Below are 12,048 nucleotides of genomic sequence, written 5' to 3' on the forward strand. Positions count from 1 at the left end.
CATTGGAATTTGGGGGGAGACACCCCCAGTACTTGCAACCTCACAATCAACATCCTCTGTCTCATTGGTGGAGCACACAGGAAGTGGTGCTGGGAACAGTCTGGACTAACACAGAGGGAGCCGACAAGGTGTGTAACAATGAGCTGGTCTTGAGCTATATCGGAGCAGCCAAACAACGGGGAGTCCAGCGTGGGAAAGGGGAGACAGGGAGCAGATGGAAGCCCTGTATTAAGACTGACAGGGGCAGTGATCCCACGCAGCCCAGAACAGCCAAGCACCCTTTGAGGGTGTGTTTTCAGGGAGGATCCCCCTAGGATAAGAAGCCTCTCAGCAAAAGATGGGGCCAGAGTGACAGTACAGCAGGGTGGTGCTGGCCTTGCAAACGGCCAACCTGGGATTTCTGGCATCCTGTATGGTGTCCCACATACCGCTAGGAGTGATCTCTGAGAACTGTCAGGCAACTCTCTCTTTGGGGGCTGGGGGAACTTGCAGCAGAGGGGACTGAACCCCAGGCTCCTACATGCAGAACTACCCTCCACTTTGAGAATCTCCCTGGCCTGAACTTCTTTTTTTTTTGGGGGGGGGGCAGCAGTACTTAGCGCTTACTTTAGGCTCTGTGCTCAGGGATCACTTGATAAAGCTCGGAGGACCTTATGGGGTGCCATGATTTAACCCAGCCAGGTCAGTCACATGCAAGGCAAGTGGCAACCCAGTGTCCTATCTCTGGCCTGAGGATTTTTTTGTTTGTTTTTTGTTTTTGGGTCACACCCTTCGGCACTTAGGGGCTACTCCTGGCTCTGCACTTAGAAACTGCTCCAAACAGGCATGGGGGGGGCACATGGGATGCTCCGATCCGAACCACTGTCCGTCCTGGATTGACTGCATGCAAGGCAAATGCCCTACTACTGTGCTATCTCTCCGGCCCTCGGTCTGAATTTTTTTTTTTGGGGGGGGTCACACCCAGCAGTGCTCAAGGGCTACTCCTGGCTCTATGCTCAGAAATCACTGCCGGCAGGCTGGGGGACCATATGGGATGCTGGGATTCGAACCACCATCCTTCTGCCTCTAGGGCAAACGCCCTACCGCTGTGCTATCTCTCCAGCCCCTCCCCCCCCCGGTCTAAGTTTTAAAAAAGTTTTTAAAAATGGTTTTTGGGCACACCCAAAACTGTGGGTGTTCAGGGGTTCCTTCTAGTTCTGCACTCAGGAATCACTCTTGGTGGTGCTTGGGGAACTCTATGGGATGTCAGGGACCAAACCCAGTCCAGCTGTGTTCACCTTACCCACTCACTGTACCATCACTCTGGCCCCTCCAGCCCAGCCGGTGTTCTAACTCTTGTGCCACCTTCCAGGCCAGTCTGGCCCTGCTCACATTCAGCAAACCAGGTGAGATGACCCCGTCGAATCTGGGGCCCAGTGGCAGAAAGAGGGTATGCTCTTGGGGGAATGTGAGGGGATTCAGCCCATCTCTCGGTCAGTCTGGATTCCCTGAATCTCTCCCTGTGCTGGGGTCTCCAGACAAGGACACCGGGGACCAGCGGGTCCACCACCAGAGGGGGTAGTGGAGTGGAAGGCTGGCAAGGGGCCAAGCGGGGCTGTCACCAGATCCACGGTGGCCCACCTTGCTGGGCCTCAATACTCAATACATCCAATGGCTCAATACATCCAATACTCAATACATCCAATGGCTCAATACATCCAATACTCAATACATCCAATGGCTAGGTCCGACCTCCCTGGGGCAGCAGATGGCTCCGTCGCTTAACACTAACACCTGCCCGGGGATGCAGTCCAGGACTGGGGCCTCCAGAAGGCCCCGCTGCTCCTGGGAGGCCGGAGAGGGGCGAGGGGGAGCCGGGCAGGTGCTGGGGTGGGGACTGCAGCGGGGCGCGGGCACCTCGGGCGGCAGCCAAGCGCTCAGCCAGGAACTTGTTAACAGGCCCCGAACAAAGAGCCGCTAATCCGGCGGGCGGCTGCGGGCGGAGAGCGGTGGAGACATCCCGCCCCTTCCCTGCGCTCCCCACTCGCCCCGGGGACTTCGGGCGCGCCCCCCACGCAGCACATTCCCACCCCCAAGCGGGCGCAGCGCCGCTGCTAATCGCACAATCCCGCCGGGGGTTCGGTTCGGGCCCAGAGAGACCTCCCGCACCTCCTTGCACCTTCACCCTATTTGCAAAGGGGGTTCCTTGAGGCGGTTCCAGTCGCAGATGCACACAGGTGGGAAAAACCAGCAGCTTTGTAATTCCATCAAGTCTCCGATCCCAGGCAGGATGGAATTGGGGGGGATCCTCTTGCACGTGTCCTCCAGTCCCCCACCCTCGAAGGCTCTTTGTTGAATGTGCGCCAGAAACACAAACACTGCTGGGGAGGATGAGGCCAGAGAAATCCAGACCTCCAGCCCAGCATGCCCCAAGTGCAGACTGACACCCTACCCCTCACTCCCAACTCAGCTGCCTCCTCACTTGGAGCTCAAGGTGACCCCAGGGTGCCCAACTCAGGTGTGGCGACTGGCCTGGATCTAGGGGATCCACATTTCATGGTGCTGCACCCTAAATAGCTCACTACGTGGCAGGTTTTTATGGTCCCTCCCCATCTGACTGGAACCTAAATGTGTCCCTTGGAGCTCTAGGCAGAGTTCCCCAAATGGCTGTAAGCCCAGAGGGAAAGCATGTGAGACCTTGGATTCTATCCCTTTTCTGGTTAAAAAACAACAAAGGGATGGTGGCTAAAGAACCCTTCTATAAACCACACCTGGAAAGGGAAGTGGGCTGCTGGGTGTTCAAGGGATTTGTTGGTTCATTGGTGTTGGTTTTGGTCACTCCGGTGTTGATACTTAGGGGTCACTCCTGGTGATGCTCATGGGTACTGAGGATCAAACTGGGGTCGGCTGTATGCAAGGTAAGTGCCCAGCCTGCTGTATTATCTCTCTAGCTCCCTAGGAGTTCAAGAAAAAGTGAAAATGTCTGGGGCCAAAGGGATTGTAGTGTGGAAGTTTACCTTGCATGTGGCTGACCTGGGCTCAATCCCTCACATCCCCTATGATCCCCGAGCCCTGAGCACAGCTAAGTGTGGTCTCCAAACAAACAAAGACATCATGACCTGGAGTGACAGTACAGCAAGGAAGGGCATTTGCCCTGCACTCAGTCAACCCAGGTTTGATCCCCACATACCATATAGTCCCCTAAACACTGGCAGGAGTAATTCCTGAACACTGAGTCAGGATTAATGCTTGAGCATTTCGAGGTATGACTCCCAAAGCAAACAAACAGGAGCTGGAGAGGGAGTCCAACAGGTAGAGAGTTTGCCAGGCATGTGGCAAACCTAGGTTGGATCCCCAGCATCCCACATGGTCTCCCAAGCACCACCAGAAATGTGATTTGGGAGTGCAGAGCCAGGAGCACCTCCACAAATACCCTCCTACCCTAGGAGCTGAGGAAGGATAAAGTGGCACTCTCTGGTCAGTGCATTGTTGCCCATATTTCCTACCACGAACCTACCTGGGTGAATCCATCTACTCAACTTTGCATTTCACAGGGGGCAGAACAACAGGCAGTCTCGGAAGACTTGGGCACAAATTAAGGTGAGATGTAAATTTCCCTTCCTATCAGGCTGACCCTGAAAGCAGCCCAATTTATTTTTCTTTAAAAACAATTCTTTCATGATAACACCATGATTTACCAAGTTGTTCACAATACAGTGACTACAGGTATTCAATATTCCAACAGCAATCCCTCTACCCGTTTCCCCAATGTCCCACCTACACCCTAGCCTGCCTTGATGGCAAACAAATTTACTGCGTATTGTTTGTTACAGCACAAAGACAGAAAGAATGATCAAAACTTAGATCAACAGGGGTCAATTTAAAATAATTGTTCTATCTCTCCATGGGGTTGCTAAAGCCAGTATCTAGAATTTACTGGGCTGTGGTTGTCATTGGTTGAGTCTTCTGAGATATTGTTTAGGTTCACCAAGGTTGGCAGATTCCTATGATCCTACTGGGCTGACACGACTATGACATTTTGAGGTGTGGTGTGGCTACACAGTCCAGGATCTATAGATCTGAAACATATTTGGTGGTGTGGCGATTTGCTACGGTTCTGTTATGGAGCTGGGTTGCTTCTGTCTGAGGGTGTAGTGGGAGGCACTGGGCAAACATCCCCATTTCTGCACCAATACACCTCCCCAACTCCAGCATGGTACTGACTTTCTTTCTTGCAGTGGGTTTGGAAAGGGTTCTTTTAATGATTCAGGGTGTTTCCCAAGTAAACAGATTCCCTTTTTTTTTTTTGATTTGGGGGATGGGAATCAAAATTCACACTTCAGCCTCACAGCCACATGTACCAGCAGGGGTGGCTGGCTGCCTGGGCAGGTGTGAGGAATTTCTGGGGGGATCCTATGCTGAGTACAATCTATTCAGACACCCCAAGGCAGCTTCCCTTAATATACACATTTTAGCCTCAAAAGAGTCAGTGAATCAAATCCTGTAGCCCTGACAAGCAGCCCAGAGAAGTTAAGTGAGCTGCCCAAGGTCACACAGTATTCAAGGAGCTGACAGCTGGACTGACATTAAATTCCCAGCTTGTCCTCATTGCCATATTCTGAGTCAGATCTGAGCATCAGCACACATAAAACCAGGACCAGTTAAGCTCTGACCCTCACCTTCTTAAGACCCTCCAGGCCCTAACAGGCTTGCTTGTTGCATACCAGGAATCTGCACCTGGCCCTAGTCCCTGAGGGGGTGGTGAGTATGTGGGGGTGCTGAGAGTGGGGGCTGGGGTCCAGCCATGGGTGGTTTCCTTAAATCAGAAGGAATGCCTTTCCCCAGGAGGTCTAGCCTGGAGGTGGAGCAGCAAGACATCTTAACTCCAGACTTTCTCTCTCCCTTCTCTGGGGCCAGGGATACTCTTCAAAGGGCTGGAGCAGAGGTTTGGCACGCAGAAGCCCTGGATTTGCTGCCTGGCATCATATGGTCCGCAAGCACCCCCCAAAAGACCTCAGGTCTGTTCTTTTGTGAGCTTTGGGCCACACCTGGCAGTACTCATGGCTTCCTCCTGGCCTTGGAAGCTCAGTCCTCTATCTGGTACTAGAGATCAAATCCCAGTTGGCCATTAGCATGGCAAAAAATGTCCTCCCTGCTGTCCTGTCACTACAGTCCCACCATCTCTGACCTCATCAGTGCCCAGCACATACCTGTGAGAACAGAGGAAGATACATAAGCCACAGAAGGCTGGGAGAATAGTTCAGTGGAAAGGGCACTTGCCTTGCAAAATGCTGACCTGAGTTCAATCTCCAGAACCCCAACAGGTCTCCAATCTCCTCCAGGAGTGATTCCCGAGTGTAGAGCCAGGAAGAAGCCCTGAACACCACTGGGTGTGTTCCCCAAATCAATAATAAATAAAAAGCAAAGAAGTCTGCTCTTCACAGGTCCAGGGTGAACTTTCTAGACTGGACCTACTCTTTGGGAGGCAGCTCTATTCTGTTTTGCATACTGGAAAGTACACTACTTCAAGATCGAGTACTTGGGGCCCGGAGAGATAGCACAGTGGCGTTTGCCTTGCAAGCAGCGGATCCAGGACCAAAGGTGGTTGGTTCGAATCCTGGTGTCCCACATGGTCCCCCGTGCCTGCCAGGAGCTATTTCTGAGCAGACAGCCAGGAGTAACCCCTGAGCAACACCGGGTGTGGCCCCCCCAAAAAAACAAAAAACAAAAACAAAAACAAAAAACAAAGATCGAGTACTTAGCCTGAACCCAGCCCTGTCAGCTTACATCTGGCAGCAAGGGGGTCTATGACAACCCAGAAGCAGAAGGACCCACTGATTCCCTGAAATGGGCAGAGCCAGAATCAGAAACCACCAGCACTCTGCTTGGTACCAAGCCCAGTTCTGAAGAAGCAGCTACCAGGACAGATAGCGGGAGAGGCTGGGGAGAATCTGGGGGTTCAGAGTATGGGGCCCCGAGAGATAGCATGGAGGTAGGGGGTTTGCCTTGCATGGAGAAGGACAGTGGTTCGAATCCTGGCATCCCATATGGCTCAGCGTCCCCCGAGCCTGCAAGGAATGATTTCTGAGTGTAGAGCCAGGAGTAACCTCTGAGCACTGCCGGGTGAAACAACCCCCCAAAAACAAACAAATAAAATAAAAACAGAGTAGGCCATATCATGGCTTCTCATGGTTAGAACATGAAGCTCTGAGCTCCCCAAAGACAAGGAGATTGCCCTTGGGGTGGGGGAAGTAAGTAGTCTAGTGGTAAAGCATGAGTTTGCATACAGGAGACCTTCAGTTCAATCCCCAGCACCTCCTCCAAAAGAAAAAGACACTCCTTGGGGCCGGTAAGGTGGCACTAGAGGTAAGGTGTCTGCCTTGCAAGCACTAGACAAGGAACGGACGGCGGTTCGATCCCCCAGCATCCCATATGGTCCCCCCAAGCCAGGGGCGATTTCTGAGCGCATAGCCAGGAGTAACCCCTGAGCATCAAACGGGTGTGGCCAAAAAAAGAAAAAAAGAAAAAAAAAGAAAAAGACACTCCATTGGCAGGAACAATAGTGCAGTGGGGAGAGAATTTGCCTTGCACACGCCCAACCCAGGTTTGATCCTCAATATCCCACATGGTTGTCTGACTACTGCCAGGATGCTCAGGAGTAGCAGAGCCAGGAGTAAGCCCTGAACATTGCTGGGTTTGCCCACTCCCCCAAAATGCACACGCCAGTGAGCCAATTCATAACACTCTAGAGAGCAGGCTTTGTGTCCTCAGCACTTCATGGTTACCTGAAGACAGCTCGATGTGGCCCAAACCTCCCCTGCAATAATAATAAAACCAAAATAATAATAATAATAATAATAAAGACATATATCTGGGTTTATATCTGCCTGCTTAACATAAATGAGCTGATGTGCAGGCTCCCAGCATCTGTGCTTCTGTGAGCTGTTCTGCTACTCACATGAGTGGCCTTGAAACCGTTTCTTGGGCTCCCTGCAGTAGGAGTGTCTCTTCCAAACCAGGGAGGGGCACTGGCACCAAGGTGGGGTAGCTGAATTTCTCTCCCTCACCACTAGAACTTCTCCCCACCCAGCCAGGGACTCCTAACTCAAACCAGAGAAACAATCAACCAGTAATTATTGATGTGTCCATGATTTGGGGGCTGGCGTGTGTGTGTGTGTGTGTGTGTGTGTGTGTGTGTGTGTGTGTGTGTGTGTGTGTGTGTCCCCATCCTAGGTGAGAGGAAATGGCTCGAGCTGGAAGCTTCTGACAGCTGCCCTGGAGACTGTGAGGGAGTTGAAGAAGGAACCCCTTAATCTGTAGCCCACTCAAATCTCATCCAGCCCTGGAGGAATCATGGAATCATCTGGAAGGGTCTAGATTCAGGCTGAATCCTCTACAATAAGCAGCCAAGGGGCTCTGCCGAGGTTTGACCAGAGCCAGGGATTGGGGGGCAAAGTGGGGAGCAGGTTGGCAGGAGCTGGGGTGACAAGTTGTGACAGACAAGAGAGAGAACTCCAGAGCTTCAGTGGGTGTGGGCACCCCAGCCTGCCAGAAGCCCCACCACATCCAGTGATACAGTGATGCGGGGCAACGCCTTGTGAGGGTTTGGGGGTTCATGGTTGATCTTGGTTTTGGGGTCCAGTCTGGCATGTAAGTGGAGGCAGGACTGGGGTGGGAGGGCATGGCCCTGGGGAAAGGGGCCGAGGGTGGGAGCGGAGGGGACACAGGCAATGTCACGGGCAGGCTGAGCTGACGACTTGGTGACGGATTAGATGTGAAGCGTGAAGGAGAAAGGAGAGGAGAGATGCTGAGGGTTGTGCGGGAGCCGGGCTGGGGAAGAGGATTGGGGGGCCCGGGGCGGGGCTAGCATGAGGGGCGGCCCCAGGGCGTGGTCAGGGTCTGGGCGCAGGCTCACACGTGCGCCCAGGAAAGCCCACCGAGCACCCCCAGCCTGGGGCCTTACTCAGCCCGAGAAGGGGTGTGGTGGGGTGCAGGGCCAGACCCTGCCTCCTAGACTCCCCGTAGGTCTGGAGCCTCCCCAACAACGAGCCTCAAGAAGAGTTGAAGGGCTGGGGAGGGGGCGAAAGCAGTGAGGCCCCGTGTCCCTTCCTGGCACACCCCTCTCCCTCCTTGTCCTCGGAGCCACTGGGGGTGGCGCTGGTGGCCTCTGAGCACTGCCAGGTGCAAGGACCCCTGGGGGTGCTCCCCCCCATGAAACAAAGCAGCACAGCAGGAGCGCACTGGCCTTGGGCCTGTCGGTTCCAGCCTGGCATCCATCCCATCCCATCCCATCCCATCCCATCCCATCCCATCCCATCCCATCCCATCCCATCCCATCCCATCCCATCCCATCCCATCTCATCCCATCCCATCCCATCCCATCGGATACCCTGAGTGCCATCGGGGGTGGTTGCAGAGCACAGAGCCAGGAGTAAGCCCCGCTCCGCCAGACGCTCCACCAGACGCCAGACGTGGCCCCAAGCAAGACAAGGCGGAAGATGGGCTTTGGGGCCCACAGCAGAACAGCGGAGGGGGCGCGCCAGGTCCGGGGTGCGGAGGGCTGCGGACATGCCAGCTCCTGGCACCCCCTGCCGGCTGCCCGCGCTCGGCCCCTCGCCCGCTGCTTTCTCCCTTCCCTTCGGTTGCCAGGGAGCCAAGAGAAGAGCGGGGTCATCGGGGGGTCACCCAGGCCAGCCGGGCTGGGGACCACCGGGGCCTGAGCTCGGGGAGGGTCGGGGTGCGGCCAGGTCCGGTCGAAGGGACCCTCACTGGCTCCCCGAGATCCAGGCTGGCCGCCTTCCAAGCCAGGGAAGGGGACAGGCGCCCAGGTGAGGACAGCTGATGACAGAAGGTCGGTTCTGTAATGGGGCTGCCCTGCAGCATGGGGAGGGGGGCTCAGGGCCCCAACAGGTGGCACTCCCGCCTGGAACGCAGTCTCCCCACCCCCGCGTCTGCAGCACCCCCAGCATCTCAGGCAGGGCGCCCTGGCTCGCAGCACCCAGTGGCACCCCTTTCCCTCGGAAGGCTCACCTGTGTCCACTCCCGCTGGCCACACATACACTCAAACACACACACACACCGCGGCAGGCCCACGGCCCGACCAGCGTCACAGGTCTGCTGCCACTCCGGCTGGGAGGCCGGCCACGGGGCGCGCGGTTCCCCCAGAGGGGAGGCCGGGGTGGGTCAGGGGTGCTGAGATGGGGTGCAGCGAGGCCTGAGCGGGGGGGTGGGGTCTGGCCACACCTGGCGGAGACCCTGACGGGACCAGCTGACACCAAGCTGACCCTGCCTATCATCTCAGCTCCTGTCAGGGTCTGTTTTCCAGCCAGGACCTCAGTAGTCCTTGTCCTCTTCCTTGGGCTTCAATCACAGCCTGGGCTACCTTGAGGGGCCACCCCCCAGTGCTTCAGGGCAGTAAGAAAGAACTGCTGAGCTGACACCCCAGGCTCCTTGTTCCACAACTACGTCTGTCTCCTGCGCACTGCACTACGCACAAAAGCTCAGTTCTGCTCTGCTCTTTGCACAGGGCCCCGGGGTGGAGAGCGGGGTAAAGGTCAAGGGCCACCCCAAAACTCAGACTAGTGGAAGCTGGGGGGGGGGGAGCAGACAAAGGACGAGCGAGCGGAAGGCCCCTCCCCAGGTGGGCTGAGGGCTGGGCTACCGGTGGGCCAGAGCCAGGTTAGGTAGGTAGACGGGGGAGACGTGGGTGGAACTGGAATGGGAGGTGCGGAGGCCGACGGGGGTCGCGGTGAGCACCCGCACGCACCCGAAAAGCCAGGAGCCACTAGCTGGCGGGGTCGGGGGTGGGTGGCTGGCGTGTGCGTACGTGTGCGAGCGTGTCTGGGGACAGACAGAGCAGGACACGGGCTGGGTGCCAAGCCCGGAGACGGCGAGGGGAGGTCGAGGCAGGTCCTTGCTCCAGACCCCTTGGCCCCCCAGACTCTGGCTTCCCCGGAGCCGCCGTGCACACACGCCCGCGACCCGGATCCGGGCCGGGCCAGCAGCAAACTTCCCCCACCCGGAGGCGTGGGGCGTCTACACTCGCGCGCGCCGCCAGCTGCTCCAGGACTTGGCAGAGCGCGCGGGGAAGCTGCCCCCGCGTCCCGCCTCGCAAAGTTCGGCCTCGGGGCTCCAGGGCGGGGGGCTCCCCGAGCCCCGCAGGGATCCCCGCCACCCCTGGAGGCTCTCCGCCGCCAGCCCCGCCGCCTCCCCGGGGCGCGCGCGTGACTCACCCGAGCCGCGGGGCCAGGACGCGAGGACGATGCCCAGGAGCGCCGGCCACAGGCCGGGCCGGAGGGCCATGGCCGCGGCGGACGGGCGTGGGGCGGGCGCGGGGGGCGTTGGGCGCCCTCCTCAGCCCCGAGCCCGGCCCCGGACGGCCCCGGGGCCCATGGCAGCGGCCGGAGCCTGGCTTGGGCGCACGCGGCTCCCCCGGGCCCCCGGAGCGCAGCACTGCAGCCGGGGCGGAGCGGAGCGCAGCGCAGCGCCCAGCGCACCGCGCACCGCGCACGGACCCGCCGCCGCGCCGAACCCGCAGCCGGGAGCGGGCCGGCGGGCGCCGCAAATCCCGGACTGGATCGGGAGCGGGGCGGCGCGGGCGTGCGGGGCGGGGCGGCGCCGCGCGTGGGGCCGCCCCAGCCGGGGATCCCTCCCGGCGTGGCCCGGGGCGCCCCGCAGAGAGCCGGGGGTTCCGCCGCGGGGCCCGTGGGCCCGCCCCGCGAGGTCTGCGGGGAGCGGGCCGGGGCCCGGACCCCGGCGCGATCGGGTCTGCGGGTTGGGCGCCCCGGCCCGCACGCACGCCCGGCGGGCGCACAGGTGGCCCGGGAGAGGGGTGGGGGAGCCCGCAGGACGGGGTGCCACCGATCCGCCGCAGTCGCTCCCGCCGCGCACCCGCTCCCGCCCCCGGGCCGCACTCCGGGGACGCGCGCCGCCGGCTCGCGGCGTGCGGGACTGCGGGAGAGCCAGACCGGGGCCACCCGCACGGCCCGCCGCGTAGCCCCCCGGCCGGGACCCCCAAGGGGAGCCCGAGCCCGCTGCAGGGAAAAGACCGCGGGATGCGCCCTGGGCGCGCCTGGCGCGGTCGCCGTGGGTGCGCAGAAAGGAGGCGCCTTTCGGGGGGCGCCGAGCCCGGGGCGGGGGGCTGGGCTCGGCTCCTCCGGCTCCCGGCTCGGTGACCTTGGGCGAGTCACGTCCTCTTCCCCGCACCCGGTTCCCCGCCACCACCGCCCGGGACCTCATCTGGGGGGGTGGGGAATAAACCCGCGTGTGTGTGGCCTTGCAGGGGGACACAAGTGACACGCGCGCGCCGGGGCCCGCGCTGGCGGCGAGGTGGGGTGGGGGCCCAATAAAGAGGGAAGGGAGGGTCGCCGAGGAGCGCGGGGTTGAGAGCGGGTCGCGGGTGGAGAGTCTCCCGCAGGCCCCGGGCGAACAGCCGGGCGCACGGGCTGACCAGCTCCGAAGGTCTCCCGCTAGCACAAAGAGATTCATTCCACTCTCCGCTCTTTCTTGGAACACGAGGCCCTCTCTTGGTCTGTCTTTTGTTTCCCACTTTTGATAGCAAAGGGTTCTGAGAAATGTTCAGCTTCCTCTTAAGTCTGAGAAAATAAGATTTTTTATTAAAAAAGGCAACACAAACCCACATCAGCCAGCGTGCAGATAAGCATCAGTGTTGCAGCCGCAATGGGGAGGGAGGAAGGGAAGGAAGGAAGGAAGGAAGGAAGGAAGGAAGGAAGGAAGGAAGGAAGGAAGGAAGGAAGGAAGGAGGGAGGGAGGGAGGGAGGGAGGGAGGGAGGGAGGGAGGAAGGAAGGAAGGAAGGAAGGAAGGAAGGAAGGAAGGAAGGAAGGAAGGAAGGAAGGAAGGAAGGAAGGAAGGAAGGAAGGAAGGTAGGTGCTGGGCAGACGCACGTGGAGGAGGACCTAGGGCCAACTGGCTCTTCGGGAAGGAGTTTGGGGCACAGTATGATCAAATCTTCCCATGTTTCCTTAGGAGCCATTTTGTATGCCATCTGATTTCTTTTACATTTTTTTTTTTTAAAAACAACAATATGTTTCCTTCCAATGAAGATGCTC

At 58.5% G+C, this 12,048-nt stretch overlaps 1 protein-coding gene across 2 annotated transcripts in view; it reads right to left on the reverse strand.

The window, feature by feature from the left end:
- The window catches only part of UNC5A (unc-5 netrin receptor A), a 64,159-nt gene extending 53,770 nt beyond the window's left edge, over positions 1-10,389 (reverse strand). For both annotated transcript variants that reach the window (XM_049775693.1, XM_049775692.1), the window contains exon 1: positions 10,212-10,389. In XM_049775693.1, coding sequence (XP_049631650.1) covers positions 10,212-10,281 — 70 coding nt within the window. In that variant the 5' untranslated portion in view covers positions 10,282-10,389. The remainder of the gene's footprint in view (positions 1-10,211) is intronic.
- Positions 10,390-12,048: the final 1,659 nt, after the last annotated feature.

Source organism: Suncus etruscus, chromosome 6 (genome assembly GCF_024139225.1).
Source record: "Suncus etruscus isolate mSunEtr1 chromosome 6, mSunEtr1.pri.cur, whole genome shotgun sequence".
NCBI classification, from domain to species: domain Eukaryota; kingdom Metazoa; phylum Chordata; class Mammalia; order Eulipotyphla; family Soricidae; genus Suncus; species Suncus etruscus.